The sequence below is a fragment of the Tachysurus vachellii genome, chromosome 8 (assembly GCF_030014155.1).
Source record: "Tachysurus vachellii isolate PV-2020 chromosome 8, HZAU_Pvac_v1, whole genome shotgun sequence".
In the NCBI taxonomy this organism is placed as follows: Eukaryota; Metazoa; Chordata; class Actinopteri; order Siluriformes; family Bagridae; genus Tachysurus; species Tachysurus vachellii.
The window spans coordinates 4600807-4619829 of record NC_083467.1 but is presented as its reverse complement, the minus strand read 5'-3'; the positions used below and the strand labels follow the sequence as shown (position 1 = coordinate 4619829).

Here is a 19023-nt window from a genome sequence, read left to right as displayed (position 1 = left end):
AAATGAAAGAAAAACTAATGTAATATGGCTTAACTAATTGATATTTTATCCATTCCATTCAGTAGAGAGACCCACAGAATAATTTTGTAAATTTTGTAAATGTAAATAGATAATGGAATACAGTCTGTAATCCTAAAACAATATAACTATTTAATTTAACTTTTATTAACAGTATAAACTGACAAAAATAGACTATACTTACAATTTTAGATTCCAGTTTAAGTCTATCAATGCAGTGTTTAAAACCAAGATAACAAAGGAAATAAAAACTCAAGAGCAGTAAAAACATGGGTTTAGAAAATTAACTGAAGGCTCATAAATATTCAAAGTCCATTTGTAGGATTTGTGATAAATGTTAAATTAATAAAGATATTTATAATAATAAACATAAGCATGATATCTAAATGCTATTCACATGAGCAATATTTAAAGGGCTCCAGATGCAATATATGAGAAAGAAATAACACTGGACACATTATTAGTCCAGCCGAGGAGTTTATTTTCTTTTTTCAAATGGAATTTTTAATAGAAAGATGTACAAAATTGTCCACTGAGCAAATGAACAAGAGAAATTTGAACTGGGCTGGTCCATGCTGGTCCCAATATAATTAGTTTTATACGCATTTGTTCATTTTCCATGAACTAATGCGTATAAAACTATATTGGGAAATGTCACTGATGAAATGTACAGAGTGGTCCAATATAAAGTGTAATTAAAGTGTAATTTAAATATTATCCTTTATTTAAAGTTTGATGAGTGTAACACAAAATGTGCATTAGATCAACTTACATAAATACACAGGAAGACCAAAATTAAAGCACAGTAATGTACAGTACTAAAAAAACAGTAATACATTTCTTTGCTTACATTTTATTCATACTCTTTAAAACATCATTTGATAGCTAATCAAGTCATCTGGCTATATGTTAGAAAATTAATTCAAATATTCTTAATATTATACACTTAAAAGTTTAAAAATTTTATTGTACATTTATTGGACAATAATGTCTCATTACTTTGTCTAAAAGTCTAACATTGCATAATTTAAGTACTCTCACTACATATCACAACATCATCCGCAACATCATTGTCCACGGCGATTCCTGTCTGACTTCATCTGTCAACCTGTCCATCACCATAGCAAACAAGAAGGGACTGAAACCCGATCCTTGATATAGCCCGACCTCCACCTTGTCTGACCTATGGAACATCCCACTGCTGTACATTATTCTACTCTCATACGTATCCTGAACTACTCTGAACTACTCTGACATACTTCTCTGCCACTCCTGACAACCTCTACAGTACCATAGCTCCTCTCTCGGCACCCTGTCATACGCGTTCTCTAAATCCACAAAGACTTCTGACCATTTCTGTACTTTTCCATTAACGCTCTCAGAGCAAAAAATGCATCGCTTAGTGCTCTTTCTGGGCAAGAAGCCATACTGATGCTCACAAATATCCACTTCCTTTCTTAGCCTAGTTGCTACAACTCTGCGCATCACCCTTGATCTTAAAGCCCGGGACTAGAACACTTCTTTATTCCTCAGGCATCTTCTCACTATCTAAAATCCTGTTGAACAATCTAGATAGAAACTCCACTGCTGTCTCTCCAAGACACTTCCACATCTCCACAGGTATGTCATCTGGACCAACAGCCTTTCCACTCTTGATTCTCCTCAGAGCCTTCCTTACCTCATCCTTTCTAATCTTTCCTATTTCCAGCTCTACAATGTTCACCTCCTCCCTCATCTTTCCCTCTCATTTTCCTCTTTCATCAGCTCCTCACAATACTCCTTCCATCTTCTCTGAACACCCTCCTCACCTGTCCGTACCTTTCCATCTCTATCTTTAATCACCCTTATCTGTTGTACATTCTTCCCATCTCTATCTCTCTGTCTCACTAAGTCCTTCTCACATTCTCTTGTGTCTAACCTGGCATACAACTCATCGTATGCTTTCTGTTTGGCCTTTGCCATGGCCCACAATGTCTCTCATAGTAAAAGCAATATATAATCCTTATGATATGATTCTGTTCTATATCTATTTCACTATTATGAAACTATCACTACAGTCATTTATTTATTTTATAAATATATGTTGATCTAATTCAGGAGTTGTTTTTGTCCTATGCATCTGAAATATTGCAGATATACTATAAGGAGAATAGTACTGTTTTGACAAGGATTCAAAGAGCCACAGTCATCCAGGAAACACTCCTATTTTCACACCTGCCGCTAAGATAAAGCTCTCACTTCTCACTAATGGAAGTGAACCAAGGGCCTACACTGTGTGGGCTTCTCTGCATTTTTCATTGATAAAGGTAATAAATAAAACTAAATGAGTAAAGATAATAATTAAAGGTGCCCCAAAAATGCAGCCAATTTAATATAACAAATATAATGGACTTTTTATTATTATTTTTTTTATTTTAAAAGTGGATTTTACAAAATATTTTAGCTTTTATTAAGTGAAAGATTAATAAAAGGAATAATAAATAATAATAAAAGGAAACAGATATAAACAAGGTAAAAGGATGTTTTTTTAATTTATTAACATTTTGCGTAATATTTAAGCCACAGGATCAATGTTGCATAAGAAATTGTTTCATATTAACGTACATGAATTTTCTTATGTGTTTTCCACATTCAGCGATCTGTGAATATTTTCATTACCCTACATTCATTAATTAATTAGTGTAGTTTTATCCTTATATGAATTAAAATTTTAATAGAAAATGAAAGTTGTGTTTGATTGTGTGTGTGTGTGTGTGTGTGTGTGTGTGTGTGTGTGAGTAGCCCTTACACACCTGGACAAAAAAGACACTTACGTACGAATGCTGTTTATATTTCATGTGTATATTTAAAAAAAAATAAAACCTTGAACAGAGTTGATGGTATCCTAAGTCTGTAACCTAGTGAATCAGGGTATTCTTTAATAAAGAATTTTTTAACGACACTCTGTGTGATTGCAAATAACTTCGTGTGTCTGCATGTGGGGGAATTAATTAACATGTTTATTGCCACTTATTAAGAGTGTGTTTGTCATATAAGAATTAAAGAAAGATTTAGAACATTATTTTCTACATTGTTAACAAACAAATGTATAAATAAATGAGAGAACATTACTTTTTATGACCTGTAAATACGCAACTTAACCTAAACCTGTACAAACAAATAAAGAGAACACTGCTCTTAAGGACACTGTCTGTCTGTCTGTTTGTCTGTGTGTATGTGGAGGAAGTAATTAGCATATAGTCTTATAGCCATTTATTACCTGAGAGTGTGCAGTTGTGTCACATAAGACTTTTAAACATCTAGAACATGTTTTAACTTTTAACATACACCTTTATATACAAATGAAAAAAACCCTTCTGTATGCAACTCAACCTAAACCTGTACTAAATGAAGAGAAATTATTCTCTGTCTATGTGTGTGGGTGTAATGAGTCTGTCTGTGTTTTGCCCTGTTTCTGTCTGCTGTCTGCCTTGCTGTTGTTTGCTCTGCCCACTCATTGGTTACCATGGACACTAATTGCACTCTATCTCCCCCCCAGGTGTATCGTGTTAGTCACCTGTACAACATAAATTTTTATGACCTTAGTTTGATATCTGCCATGACCTTTGACCTTTAGGGATAATAAAACTGTCAAAGATCGTTTGATTTGTCCCTTGTATTATATATAGACTGTTCATCCCACCTTGCTACAGTCCTGACAACAACTTTACAGATTCATTTACAGCTTTATTTCTGTTCCCCTTTCTCCTCTGGTTCTTTAGGTTTCCTAGGTTCCCCAGTTTCCCCAGGTTCCTCAGGCTTCCTAGATTCCCCAGGATCCTCATGCTTGAGGTGGTTCTGTGAAAATACAGATTATTTTAAGATGATCATGTTGAAGAGTCAATATTCGCTCTTAAATATCCAAGGATATTAAATTTACTTTTCTAACCCATAAATGACTCATGATGTACTGTAGTGGCCAAGACAGTTAAAAGCAAAAACTTACTTTTAATAACTCATAAAACTGTTTAAAAATTTCCATCATTGTTGTGTGCTGTGCCTTCATGTTACTGTGCATCTCTTGTGTTTGCTCCTGCTCTTGCTTCTAAAATACATCCATGGAACAAAAGATGTTCAAACTTATGTACATCATTTCACACCTTTTCAAACCCAACATTACATTTGACATACTGGTTCATATTTAGTTCAAGTATATATACCCTGCCTTGTAACTCAACATGCAACATCACAAATCTTGGAACAGCTTACTGCAAGATTTTCTCACTTACTCTCTTTATCTCATTACACTTTTTGCACGTCTCACAGATCGCTTCCTTCAGCTGCTGCACTGAGGCTTGCAGTTTGTGCTTCTGGGACATCAGGTCAGACATCTTTTTCAGCAGCAACGTCTTCTCAGCTTCATCCAGAGAGACCTGGAAAATTAACAACCAAAGTCTGTTGGCTTTATTTACATTCACACTCTTAAGAAAACTTAATTCATCACTCATCAAAAGACAGATTAAAAGGTTTTGTAGACAGTGGGCTACAGATCACTAAAACATGAATAAAAGAACTAAAAAGATCACTTAAATTTAGTACCATATTGTGGGTTTTCTTCATCTGCTCATACTCTGATTTCAGGATATTGTGATCATTCCGCACTTTATTATTCTCCTAAAACACAGCCATGCTTTAGTGCTAAAACTTTTTTAAAACGTTTTAACTTTTTTGTTACAGCATTCATAGCTTAAGAATAGGAAATGCTTACAATTAGCAACTCAGCCTGCTGTTTTAAAGCTTCTTCGTATTGTGACTGGATGGCCTCGATCTCATAATTCTAAAACAGTCATAGAGAAAATTTTAATATTTTAATGGGTAGCTTTCTACCTAGGACTGGAAATAATGAAGATGCCATAACTAAGTTTTGAAATGTTGCAAAAAATATACATATATAAAGTTTATAAAAATGTGTAGCCTCAACAGTAGTTTACCTCCAGTCAGCGCAATGCACCACTGTCCCAACTTCCATGGAGAGTGAGAGTTTCTAACTGATCGAGGCACTAGTTTCATGTGACATTTTATGTGGTTTTATTTCACTTATACAGAGTTTAGGACAGAGATTGGGACATCTCAGAAGAGGCAGCTGGTGGTATAATGATCAATTCAGGTAACAATACTGAATAAAAAGAGCCCAGAGGTGCAGGGCTGATGCTGCTTGAAAGCTGCTGACAAGCTCTTTATAAATCTTCTGGTCATGGAACCATAGAATGTATAATGTGTAACATGGTCACTGGATATATCTTTACTTCACAAGTACAGATGATTGATGTTTTGGTAATGATACAGTTTCTTCAAGAATGCGATCACATGAACATAGTTAAAACGTCTTTTAGTTTCATATCATATAACAGGGATAATCAAAGTAATTCATCATGCAGCATAGACATAAATGCAAGACCTCACATTATTTGTAAAGAAACGGTGTACTTCAAGGATATTCTCACTTACCAGCCTTACTTGCTGTTGCTTCTTGGCCTGGTAGACTTCCAGAATAAGACTTTTTACTTGGCAGACCATATTGTTACCTGAGCGTACTAAATCCTGATATTGTTCCTCAATGTCAGCTAGAGAGACCTGGAAGTTCAACAAGCAAACCTTGATGGCTTTATTTATAATGACACATTCAGACATTATTGAGGACTCCTCAGAACAGTAATGTTTTGTGTTGCATAAGATGTGGGTTAAAGTTTCACCTTTTTGCCTCTTAAGGTTTTTTTCATCTGATCGCACTGGGTCTTCAGCTCACTATGAGCCTGCCTCTTTTCTTCAAACTCCTAAAACACGCAGAAGAAATTTAGTTTAGAAAGTTTAGTGTATGATTTGAGTCAGATCTCCAATAAACCTCTTTTGTTTCATGTAGGAAAATGTGCATTAAACAGATCCTGTGATGTAACTGGTTATATTATACTCATGCTTATATTTTCATTTACTTTAGTTCTAAATTTGGACAATTAAGACGAATTTGATTTAGTTTTCAACTACTGGGTGAAACTGTGCTGTCTTTGGTTATTATTAATTATTGCTCATAACAGGCATTTACTGCACACTTTGCTTTTTGTTGCTTTTTTAATGAGGTGGCCAAATCTGTCTTTTTCAGATTTATTAAAATGTTCTTTAAGGTCTTTTTTTAATGTCTTTAAGGCTCATTATTAAATAGCACTCACCAAATTGGCTTATTAGTTTCATAAAAGTGAAGTTTACCTTTTGTAACGAAGACCTAATGGCTTTGTCGTGGGTCTCAAGGATGGATATTGCTACACTTTTCATCTGACACTCCTAAAATACAGCCAAGGAGAAAAATAGGTTGAAATTTGATTGAAAATTGGTTGATATTTTTTTTACACATCAACGAAGTACCACATTTGTTCACTATTTTTAAAGGAACTGCATAATGCAGCAACTGTCTTACTTACCATCCCCAATTCCTCATTCTGTAACTGTTTTTTAAGCCTTTCTTTCTTCAGCTTCTCCACTAAGTCATGCACTGTATTCACTTCAGACATCAGTCCAGCCATCTCCTTTTTCAGCTGAGTACAGGAGGCAATCACCAGCTTATAGTTCTCCTCAGTTTCAGTCAAAGGTGCCTGAAAATTCAATAACCAAACCTTGTCAACTTTGTTTCTTTTTGATATTCTTGCCAAACAGCCTGCTTCACTTTTAATAAAATTTTTTGTCAAGTAAACCTTGGAAGAAAATTCTTCACATTGATGTTACAACCATGTTACAACAAGAGATGTGTTTGTTTCCGCACACAAAATTGGAAACACTTCAGGAGCTCTGATGTTGTCAACTGACTGGTTGGAATCTACAGGATTTCCAGGAGATTTGTGTCATGCTTTTTAACGGTTCACCTAGAAACAAACCCGTTGTCACGCTTTACTTCCATCATGCATGAAGGAAGCTGTTGTGTTTACAACTATGACAATGAGCCAAGGGCGTCAATTTGGGTAGGGACGGTAGGGACATATCCCTTCCAATATCCAGGGAACACTCAATTGTCCCTAGCAATAATTCGACCAAGCCTATACATATACCACTGACGTCCGTCTGTGTCTTGTGCTTTTTTTCTTATTTCATTTAACATTTATCCAGGAATCATTAAATAAGATGAAAAATATTTTACAACGGCGTTCTGTAAAAAACAGCGCAACTTTTGGAACACAAACGGTTAACAGATCTACTCCCTGCAATGAATCCCGCCTCTGTAACTCACCTCTGCCTTTTTTGAGTCCTGCCTCTCTAACCCACGTCGACTGTTTGACTTTGTCTTTCTCGCTAATGTGTTGCGGTAGGCTGCAGCTATATTCTGTTGTATGAAGCAATATGCAACGTGATTATGCAGGCTACCGGTATATGAGTAAGGAAGTATTCTTATAACAACAGTTTTTTGCACAAAATACGGGGAATTTTGTCAAATAAATTGTGTCCCCACCAATGTCAAATAAATTATGTCCCCACCAATGTCAAATAAATTATGTCCCCACCAATGTCAAAATCAAACTTACGCCATTGCAATGAGCGCTGAACTCTTATTTTCCATATGATGTAAAGTTTACTGTATAGGCTCATTAATTTGCAAAACTGACTGAAATGAAAGATTTATGGCTGCACGCAGGCCTGTTTTTGTAAAAACACTGACTTTACATTGTCATGCTCCTAAACATGATGCTGAGCAAAACAAACTGTAATTGGTTTCTATACATGTCAATCAGATGTCCAAAAAATGCTGCTATGGATTCCATGTTGGCTAGCTGTTCGGTTTTTATAGGCTTTCACTGAATTCAGAGTGGAACTGGCACTTTTGTGTTTTTTTTTGTGTGTTTTTTTACTGACATTGAAAAAATATATATATATTTAAATGCCAAGCACACATATTTGTATCAATTGGACAGTGCAATTATGTGTTCAAAGTTAAGTGCCATCAAACACCTGAATGCTGAGTGAGTGTATTTTGAATAAACGACTTACAGCTTTTCTGTTTAGAATAATATTAAGAGGAAACACAACATAAAGCTTAAAAAAAGTCATGACTGTGGCAATCTATCTGTGTCCCACATCATTGTGTTTATGGCATCGATATGGCCATTTTTTTTTTACTGATATATTGATTTATTTTTAAAAAAGGTTGATCTTTTGTGTGCAGATTTTCGACCATGTTTTGAAAGAAAATTTATAAAGGTGCTAGATAATATAAAAATGTTGTTGACTCAGTTGATTAGTTTTCATTCATATTTTTTGATTAAAGTTTATATAATTTCTGGCATTTGAAGTAAAATATACAGTACTGTTATATTTACTGTAAAACCAAACACTAAAAACCAAACAGCATATTTTATCTTCAACAAAAGTAAGTTATTGCTCTAAGTAATAACGAGTCTCAAGTGACATTTTTATACTTAAAGATTAAAGAGTCCAGTAAAGTGTCTATAACATCCTGTTTAACTTCGAGTGATGAAATGTAGAAGTAGAGATGTAAATGATTGTGGTTTGGTGAGTACCTCAGGGACAGCGCTGTCAGAATGGGGGACTCGGACATCATCCACATCAGACACCATGTCGGACTCTGAAATTGCATCAGCACACAAAACACCACATGAACATGAACCTACTGATATATTTCTCATGAGAGAGAGAGAGAGAGAGAGAGAGAGAGAGAGAGAGAGAGAGAGAGAGAGAGAGAGAGAGCTATGATAGTACCCTCTGTGAATGTGAGAGAGAGATACAGAGTGTGAGAGTGAGAGTGAGAGAGAGAGAGAGTGTGAGAGTGAGAGAGAGAGAGAGAGAGAGAGAGAGAGAGAGAGAGAGAGAGAGAGCGCTATGATAGTACCCTCTGTGAATGTGAGAGAGAGAGACAGAGAGAGTGTGAGACTGAGAGAGAGAGAGAGAGAGAGAGAGAGAGAGAGAGAGAGAGAGCTATGATAGTACCCTCTGTGAATGTGAGAGTGTGTGTGAGTGTGTGAGAGAGAGCGAGAGAGAGAGTAATGATAATACCCTCTGAGAGAGAGAGAGAGAGAGAGAGAGAGAGAGAGAGAGAGAGAGAGAGAGAGAGAGAGTGCGTGTGTGTGTGTGTGAGAGAGAGAGGGGGAGAGAGAGAGGGAGAGAGAGAGAGAGAGAGAGAGAGAGAGATGTTAATACCATCTGAGAGAAAGAGAGAGAGAGAGAGAGAGAGAGAGAGAGAGAGAGAGAGTGCGTGTGTGTGTGTGTGTGAGAGAGAGAGAGAGAGAGAGAGAGAGAGAGAGAGAGAGCGATGTTAATACCATCTGAGAGAAAGAGAGAGAGAGAGAGAGAGAGAGAGAGAGAGAGAGAGAGAGAGAGATGTTAATACCCTCTGTGAGAGTTTTCTCTCCATCGTCGCGCTTCATCATAAAATAAAAAACTCCTGCTGTAGTGGCTGCAGCTCCAGCCGCAAACAGCAGGGGGCGACCTGGAAGATCTGTCGCCCCAAAGCGAAATAAACGCCTTAAATCATTCATTGTAGCACTAAGTTAGTTTAATCAGCCGATCAGTTAGAAATATCGAGTAAACACTGAAACCTTGTTCCTGAAATCTGTTTGTGACGATACTAGAACAGCGTCTTCTGTTGCGTAACAACAATAGAACTCAACAGAACACTCCAGAATGTGATGTCCTGGAGTGTCCTGCAAAGAGCTCTGATTCTGACTCAAACCCCAATGAACACCTTTGGGATGAACTGGACCATGGTCTGAACCCTGGACCTACTCTCTCTTATATCATCTGTGTCTCTTCTCATTCATTCTCTTGTAGCTGAATGAACACAAATCCCCACAGCTATGCTCCAGTATCTAATGAAAAGCATTTCCAGAAGCATGGAGGTTACTATAGGAGTAAAGGATGGTATAGTATAGGATGTTTACAAAATATACGGATGTGACGGTTAGGTGTCCATATGGTGTGTCATATAAATATACTATACTGCTGGAAGTCATCAGTGTAGAGAGACCGTCTTTATTAGTCCCCAAATTTGTGTACACCGTATACTGATTCACCACCTAGAGAGCTAATTGAGACAAACACAATGTAAGAAGTTCTTGTGAATAGCCTTGACCATGTCACTATGCTGCCCTATGAACAAAACAGTATCACCAGATATAAATGTAAAAAAACATAAATCTTGTATGACTTAATCAAGCAGGGATAAAAACTAAAGTGTTCAGTGCTCATCTCTACCTTGTATAAATATACATTTGCTATGGCACAGACCAACAAGTTCACAAACACAAAAACAAGCCAGTTTTCTTTTTTCTACTGTGACTTTAATAAGATGTCCCAGACCCACTTAATCAGGAACAGAGTCTGTAGTATCTGTCTTTATATTTCATCTGGAACATTACAGTGGGTGAGAGAACAAGCTGCTCTCTCGCGTTACGTTTCATCGGCGTACGCTCGGCTTTGAATGCGCAGCACCATGCGGCGAGCGTAAAAGTCTCGATATTCAGCTGGCAGCTGATCCAGTACTCCCAGTGCTCGCTCCAGGGTCTGCAAGGCCATTGACGCTGCCACCGGGTCCTTGTTTCCGTACGGGTCTTTCTTATCGTAGCTGTCCAGGGGCAGGTGGCGCCAGAATACGTTGACTCCAACGCCAAACTGAAGAGCCAAAGTGTTGTGAAACCAAAGGGCTGGAAAAAATAAGCACAGAGTTGAATATATTTTCATCCAAAGGCAAAGGTTTGAGAAATATATACATTCATAGCACAACTGTGGTAGTTTTATTTATAATGGTTTTGGTACCTGGGATGAAGAGCATGTCACCTGGTTCTAAAACACATTCATATCGACATGCTTTCACAAAATTTGGATAGCGCTTTAAATCTGGAGTGTCGATGTCCAAAACTTCAGACTTATCACCTGCTTAGAGAGAGTAAAGTGTCACACCATCAAGTCATTGGCATCAAGATTTCTCATGTAATATGGCACTGACACTCACCTGACAGATACAGGTGCAAGGCATCTTGGGGGCTGTAGAGAACAACACGCTTTCGCCCGGTTACCTGAGCCAGCAGGTTGTCCATGACCTGGTTGAGAGACATAACACGCTTAAACAAAGCAAATAAATCTGAATCTTATGACGTCTTTGGTTTCCGTCTAGATTTAGCCTTAAACAAAAGCATTCACCAGTGTATTAACCAGATCTAATATGCAAAAGTAAGATTTTAACATAAATCATCATAGTAGAGACTTAAAAGACTGTGGAAGTCTAACTTGAGGACAAACAGGAGAACGTACTAGAAATGACAGAGGGACAGCATACGTCATGAAAGCATGGTCAATGATTTACAAATAATTCCACATTAAATAGTGAATAAGATAAGCTCCTAGAATCAGGAATCTCAGCTTCTGCAGGAATGACTTCATCTGCTGCGTTTTTTTATTTAGATTATTTCCATCAGGGAGCAAATCCTGCACCGACCCACATAAAGCCTACAGAGATGGGGCTAGAAAAGCATGCAATCTACCTCGAACCCCTCATACCTACAACCCCTTGAACACAGTCTTTAGTATCAACCAGACACCAGAGCTCAAAAAGCTGGATACCTTGTTACCAAAACAATCACCAGTTCAATAACAATATGGTTAGTTGATTCTCCTCACATCGTAATGTGTCCATAGCTGCAAGCCAGGTGAGCTGATGCGGAAAACACTGGAGAAAAATTGTTCAGGCTCAAAAAACTGAGGTATACAGAAGTCTTGAGCCAGGTCAGGAAACTGCTTCTTCAGGTCAGCAGGCTCCTGAAAGGCCAATGGTTTAAAATGGAGTGATGAGAATGAGCAAAAATACTGTGGACGATTTATGACAATTTATTGATTTGAAAAAAGGCAACTGTACCTTACGAGCGTCTTCTCCGAGTGATCTTAAGTAGTAACTCTCGTTCTGTTGAAATTTTATGGAAGTTCAGGGCAAGAAACCAGGAGTCATTCGTATCTAATTACAATCCCAAATCTATAAAGATACACAGATGCTACAGCAGCTTTCAGTGACTTCAGTGCCTCAGAGGGCTTCTCACACCTGAAACTTCCCTGTGATGGTAAACTCTGTTTAAACCGAATCCATGGTTATTGTTGTTTCAGGTTTCATGCTAACGCTTTAATCAGAGTTAACAAGTAATCCTGGCTCTTCATAACCTGACGTTTCACACAGTACATTTGTAAATCCTGGATTAAACTTCTTCTTATTTGCATATTTGTGCCGTCAAAAGCTATGACTGAATAAATACTGCATGCCACTGCTTTAAATTCCGTCTTGTATCGCACTTTTACATCAGTAAGAAATGAAAAAACAATTGCAATAATAAAGTTGTTATCTATAGAATGCTGTTTTCTTTTACAGCTTTCTAATCTATTTTGGTCTTTTGTTGACATTATTTTTTTATTACCCTCCCCCAAATGCTGCAACCCCAAATCCTGCTCTACATTACACGTGTGAAACGTTCCTCTCCCTGGGGTTAAAAAGTAGACCTTAAAACAACAATAACCCGGGTTTAAGTGCAGTCCGAAGAGCCCATTTAGTGTTACAACTCTACAAATATTCACTGAATGTTTCATTTCATTTCAATGTAAAACAAACAAAATTTGTGGATCCCTGATTTGGATCATTTATTCGCTTAAATTCAAAGTCATGCTCATCATTTCCTAGGATTTCTATTATGGAGCACAGCTCTTGTCTGCTGGTTACCTTACTAATGAAGAACGCTTCATGCTCTGCTTCTGCTGCAGCTCTCTGGACAAACTTGTCAAATGGTAATGTCCTGAGACATAAAGAACAACAGAAAACAATCATTAAAAAGGATCCAAAAGATTCTTTTCCCATTTTTTTTCATTCAAGTTATATTATGTTGAAATTCTTTCAGCTTACAGCTATACATTTTATCCTGGCGAGAGTCATGGCAGATTCTGAGAAAAGTATTAGGTGGAAACACACCCTGGACCATCTACTGGTATTTTTTAGGATTAGATCCCTCTTAGAATCCCTAGATCCCTACCCGCTGCAAAAAGCAATTATATAAACTTGTGTACAAGCTATTACTAAACATACCTGTATATGAAATTCTTATGCAGAAAGTCCATCTGAGGAACAGAAGACACATGAACTTTGACCTCCCGGCTTCCTCCCTTTTCTGCCAGGTAATCCACTGTCCATTTTTCAAGGCATGGCCCTAAATGCACTCCCTTGAGCACCGCTGGTTTTCTCTGCAAAAGAAACACAAAGGAGAAGCATCTGATTAGTGACAATGCTGGAAAACACTGCATTTATAGTTGTTGCAGTCATTACAACCCAAAAGCCTGTAATAGAAACTATGAAAACATTGCACAGTAAAATTGGCTGAAATTTATTCTGCGCATTGTCTCGAGATGTTTTTATCAACTTTTTTATGTCATAGCACAATTATATTGACAGATATGTGGACTTTAATTAGGAATTATTAAAAGATCCCACAGTAAAATTGACAGATCTTTATTGTAAACATAGAGCAGATCATTCTGAAGAGATCTGAGTGACTTTTATCAACTAACTTTTTTTAAATTCCCATTTTATAATGGATTAAAATGCATTTCCTGGCACTAATATTGTCAGGTTTTTAAGAGTGATTATTAAAAAGTCAAATAGTTTGATCTTTATTTTCTCTATACGTTACATCATGCTCAAATGATCTGAAATGGTTCATTAACTAACAATTAAGGTTGTATATTTTATAATAGATTTTAAAAATCCATTTAACTTTTTCTTTATGGACCCCATTGTTAATATATAATGATTATTAAAACCTTAAGCCTTTATTCTCATAAATACTGTGAATTGTTGTGTATTAATTTATTGTACGAGCTCAATACAGCACAGAACAGCGTCATTACCGTAAAGTATCAAAAAGTCGCGCCACTGAAATATACGTGCAATAAATTTAACCGTGCTTTCAACCTCTTAACCACAGTGTTGCCCCCTAGGTAGTAAATTTCTTTACCAGAGGGTAGATCTCCTTTATGAAAAGCTCCTTATCCACATCTGTGAAGACGGACAGCTCGACTCTTTCCTGACATTCCATACAGAAACCTTGCACTTTCTCTAGCTCATCTGGTCTAAACGCACACTTTCCTCAGTTTCGCTCGGCTCAATCCCGAATAGTTACCTAGTGCACTGTGTAGGGCGCATCTTCTCCTGTTTATCTACCCTTAATAGTGCACTAATATAGAGAACACGTAGCTGTTTGGGATCCGGCGTGTGTGTATTTTGGTGCGTTGCTAAATCTTCCCCGGAAACAGAAATATAAAGTCAAACACATGCACTTTTCACACTTAGCAGGTGTACATACTTCATAAATAAATATTTTTTTAAAAACGTATACATTTATAACACAACCTGTTTAACTAATAAACACAAGCGGTTTAAATAAACCATAATAGTTTATTATATAGGAACCTTAATATTCAGTCGTCTCGGGCGGACGGAGCGCTATAGGCGATGGGAAGAGAAACATGGCGCTGCCCTTATTCAGATGGAGCTGTAGAAGGCCTGCGGGTCTGAGCGCTTATCTAAGATTTAACAAAGTAATCGAAATACGAAATCAGTCCGTTGTTAAAAACCAGGCGTCGCTGTCGTGTGTTGTGTCTGGGGTGCGGTACTGCAGTTCGGACAGAGAGGGACACAGACAGACGAGGAAGGTTGTGGTGGTCGGCATCCCAAACCCGTTCATCTGGATCCGGACCAAATTCTGTTTCTTCCTCATTCGCGCTTATTTCGACAAAGATTTCTGTATTGATGAGTTTACTGACGGAGCCAAACAGGTGAGCTGGTTTTATTTCCTGTGTCAGGTGTTGAGTATTATGGGAAAGTCCTCAGTGCTCTCGGTTTACATCCAGCTCCAGATCATCCATCAGCTTGTTCGGGTAAAGACCAGAGCTGGCTGTTTAGGGAACAGTCTAGTCCTCAGGAAAGCAGGTTGGGATGTGAAACATTTAACCTTTAAGCGTGATGGCTTCGTAAAAGCGTATTGTTACTTGTAACATTTAATTCGTTTATATTTTGGGTTTATGGTGTTGTTTAATTTTCTGTAACAGCATTTTTGCATGTTGTCAGACAAATCACAGGTTTCTATTAACGTGCTTGAATATGGTCAGTGAAGAAGGCATGGCGTCAGTCATGGAGGAAAGTGTAGCTACTGTACTGTCTATTTCAGTGAAGGAGGTGTGGCCTCTGTACTGTCTATCTCAGTGAAGGAGGTGTGGCCTCTGTGCAGTCAGTGTCAGTGAAGGAGGTGTGGCCTCTGTGCAGTCAGTGTCAGGAGGTGTGGCCTCTGTATTGTCAATGTCCGTGAAGGAGGTTTGGCCTCTGCAGTCAGTGTCAGTGAAGGAGGTGTGGCCTCTGTGTTGTCAGTGAAGGAGGGGTGGCCTCTGTGCTGTCAGTGTCAGTAAAGGAGGTGTGGCCTTTGTGTTGTCAGTGTCAGTGAAGGAGGTGTTGCTTGTGTGTTGTCAGTTAAGGAGGTTTGGCCTCTGTGCTGTCAGTGTCAGTGAAGGAGGTGTGGCCTCTGTGCAGTCAATGTCAGGAGGTGTGGCCTCTGTGTTTTCAGTTTTGGAGAAGCAAGCGTGGCTTTTTTGCAGTCAGTGTCAGTGAAGGAGATGTGGCCTCTGTGCAGTCAGTGTCAGGAGGTGTGGCTTCTGTGCAGTCAGTGTCAGGAGGTGTGTCTTCTGTGCAGTCAGTGTCAGGAGGTGTGGCTTCTGTGCAGTCAGTGTCAGTGAAGGAGGTGTGGCTTCTGTGTTGTCAGTGTCAGTGAAGGAGGTGTGGCTTCTGTGAAGTCAGAGTCAGTGAAAGAGGTGTGGCTTTTGTGTAGTCAGTGTCTGTGAAGGAGGTGTGGCTTCTGTGCTGTCAGTGTCAGTGAAGGAGGTGTGGCCTCTGTGCTGTCAGTGTTGGAGAAGCAAGCGTGGCTTTTTTTTGTCAGTGTCCGTGAAAGAGGTGTGGCCTCTATGCCATCACTGTTCGTGAAGGAGGTGTGGCTCCTATGCCGTCAATGTCAGTGAAGGAGGTATGGCCTCTGTGCTGTCAGTGTCAGTGAAGGAGGTTTGGCCTCTGTGCTGTCAGTGTAAGTGAAGGAGGTGTGGCCTCTGTGTTGGCTTCTGTGTTGGCTTCTGTGAAGTCAGTGTCAGTGAAGGAGGTGTGGCCTCTGTGTAGTCAGTGTCTGTGAAGGTGTGGCTTCTGTGCTGTCAGTGTCAGTGAAGGAGGTGTGGCCTCTGTGCTGTCAGTGTTGGAGAAGCAAGCGTGGCTTATTTGTTGTCAGTGTCAGTAAAGGGGGTGTGGCTTCTATGCCATCCCTGTCAGTGAAGGAGGTGTGGCTCCTATGCCATCAGTGTCAGTGAAGGAGGTGTGGCCTCTGTGCTGTCAGTGTCAGTGAAGGAGGTTTGGCCTCTGTGCTGTCAGTGTAAGTGAAGGAGGTGTGGCCTCTGTGCTGTCAGTGAAGGAGGTGTGGCCTCTCTGCAGTCAGTGTCAGTTAAGGAGGTGTAGCCTCTGTACAGTCAGTGTCAGTGAAGGAGGTGTGGCCTATGTGTTGTCAATGTAAGTGAAGGAGGTGTAGCCTCTGTGTTGGCAGTGTCAGTGAAGGAGGTGTGGCCTCTCTGTTGTCAGTGTAAGTGAAGAAGGTGTGGCCTCTGTGCAGTCAGTATCAGGTGAAGCAGGTGTGGCTTTTTTTGCTGTCAGGGTCAGTGAAGGAGGCTGGCCTTTGTGCTCCCAGTCAGTGTAGGAAGTTGGCCTCTGTTCTGTCAGTGTAGGAGGTGTGGCCTCTGTGCCATCAGTGTCTGTGATGGAAGCATGGCCTCCCAGTATTTAAAGCCAACACCTTAAACCAATAACATTGATCAGGATACAGTTGAAGATGTAAAAGACTCAAAACACGGTGATTTAGAGCTATTTTGACAGAACATGAAGCTATGTAGTGTGAAAATAGTTTGTGTCATACCAAAAACATGTCTGTTCATTCTTTTTTTTTCCTAATTCTAGGCATTTTCACATGTATCCCAACTGTTGTCTCAGTGTCAGTTTAAAGAACTTGAAGGTCTAGTTGCTAAAGATGTAAGTACATAAATGATTTCTCCTGGACGCTCATATTCATTTTTTTTAATGAGTTTATTTGAATAACCCTGCTCAGTTAAGTGAGTCATGATGTTCCTCCCTGTCAAATATGCATCCAGTGTTTGTGCTGGCCTGTGCGTAATCTCAGTGGCTCTGTGTCATGTAGGTAATAGGGAAACTGGAGGAGAAATGTGTTGATCTCCCGTTGAGCTATAAAAAAGCACTCTCAGCTGATTCAGATGACATCATGTACACAACACCAGCAGATGTTGGTTTTTGCTACGAGAATGATGGTGAGGGATAAACCTTTATCCTTTGTTTTTTCTTTTTAAAGATAACCCAGATTAGGGTGTATTTTTAAGAGGTGGTTAATGAAAGAAAATATAATAATGTGGCATTTGTATGCGTGTAATGGGGCAAAAAGTGTGTCTAATTTACAATCCATTAATGTATTCATCAATGTGTTGTCTTTTGTCTCCTTGTCAGGGAGGAAGTTTGTCAGTATTTTGATGCGTTTCTGGTACTTAACCAGTGCCCGGCTTCCAGAGGACACAATGGAGGGAGCGCAAATCTTCCAGGTGGCTTTTGGAAAAAATGGGGAGAAGCCAGAGAGCAAAAGGCTGCTTACAGCCAATTATGAGTGAGTCCTCAATACTCGGAGCGAGATTTATGGCATTCACTGTAGTAGAAATATAGATGCACATATTCTGGTTAAGTAACATATAAAAATGTCAAAAACATTGCTTAGATTGCTTCAAAGAACAAAGACTGTAAAGTCACTCTCACAGTGCTGTTATATGATAAACTTCTAAGCTTTTTTATTTTGCAGATTTCAGAGGGAGTTTACTGAAGGAGTGACACCAGACTGGACCATCACTAGAATAGAACACTCAAAGCTGCTTGATTAAAACACTGTACTCTCTGTTTAATTGCACCTGACCACAATATCATATAGTAATATCAATGAGCCGCGTTTGCTGTCTAGACAGTAAAACAATATTCAGTGGACAATATTCACACTCACTGTAAATCATTCTGTGAGAATGATCTTTATAATTAAGAGGTAAATATTAGAAAATCTGTAAAAGTACTCATGTAATTTTAGGCCTGTGTATATCGGGTTGAATATTCACCAGACTTTCATTGTTGAGAGAGTTTTAAGTTTAGTTTTAGTTCCTGTAAGTTTTTTGTGTTATTATTTCACATGTTCGTGTTTAATATTGAACCTGAAAATTGCTCCAATATAAACTATTTGTCAGTATATTGCAGATTGTAGTTTGAAACAGAATTACGTTTGCATTTCTAAAATGAATTTGTACCTTTTCTACTGACAGATGTAATTAAATAAATGTAAATTTAACAAAGCAACCAAGAAATGTTGTACACGCTTTTATTTGGTACATTTTGGAATATGGGAAAGATACACTGCACGACTAGGTTTGTGAAAACCTACTTGGTGTGAAAATCATATGTGTTTCTTTCGGTAACAAAGTAGGAATTGTACGGTTTGTCTCTGTATTCTGTAGCTTTATAGTTTCCCTTCAGTGGAAGCACAGTGTTCCAGCACGACAATGCCCCTGTGCACAAAGCCCCTGCGCTCCATGAAGAAACGGTGTGGACGTTAAGGTTTAAGTGACAGAGCTCTGACTCTGATGCAAACCCACTGAACACTTCTGGGACGAACTGGAGCACCGACTGAACCCCAGACCTCCTCACACTTGCATCAGTGTCTGATCTCACTAATGCTCTTATAGCTGAATGAACACAAACGCCAACAGCTCCTGCATCTAATGGAAAGAAGAGTGGAGCTTATTATTCCAGTGAGGAGGAATAAAAATCTGGGATGAGATGTTTAACATGGACATGTGGGTGTCAGAGGTGCACAAACATTGTGT

At 38.7% G+C, this 19023-nt stretch overlaps 3 protein-coding genes across 3 annotated transcripts; 1 reads left to right on the top strand and 2 right to left on the bottom strand.

The window, feature by feature from the left end:
- Positions 1–3744: 3744 nt before the first annotated feature.
- Positions 3745–8633, bottom strand: LOC132850523 (uncharacterized). The gene is made up of 10 exons (XM_060877164.1): positions 8556–8633; positions 6471–6641; positions 6259–6333; positions 5751–5831; positions 5506–5631; positions 4766–4834; positions 4597–4671; positions 4287–4430; positions 4004–4102; positions 3745–3855 (listed from the first exon to the last, which is right to left on the bottom strand). The coding sequence occupies exons 1-10, from the start codon at positions 8610–8612 to the stop codon at positions 3745–3747; spliced, it is 1008 nt and encodes a 335-aa protein (XP_060733147.1). The 5' UTR covers positions 8613–8633.
- A 1676-nt stretch (positions 8634–10309) lies between these two features.
- Positions 10310–14624, bottom strand: tyw5 (tRNA-yW synthesizing protein 5). Its single transcript, XM_060875797.1, has 9 exons — positions 14489–14624; positions 14034–14316; positions 13109–13263; positions 12749–12821; positions 11903–11947; positions 11668–11805; positions 11003–11090; positions 10807–10923; positions 10310–10694 (listed from the first exon to the last, which is right to left on the bottom strand). Exons 2-9 carry the CDS (start codon positions 14112–14114, stop codon positions 10441–10443), a joined length of 951 nt encoding a protein of 316 aa, XP_060731780.1. The 5' UTR covers positions 14115–14316; positions 14489–14624; the 3' UTR covers positions 10310–10440.
- On the top strand, positions 14545–18504 carry maip1 (matrix AAA peptidase interacting protein 1). Its single transcript, XM_060875798.1, has 5 exons — positions 14545–14853; positions 17057–17128; positions 17295–17421; positions 17615–17768; positions 17958–18504. The coding sequence occupies exons 1-5, from the start codon at positions 14545–14547 to the stop codon at positions 18034–18036; spliced, it is 741 nt and encodes a 246-aa protein (XP_060731781.1). The 3' UTR covers positions 18037–18504.
- Positions 18505–19023: the final 519 nt, after the last annotated feature.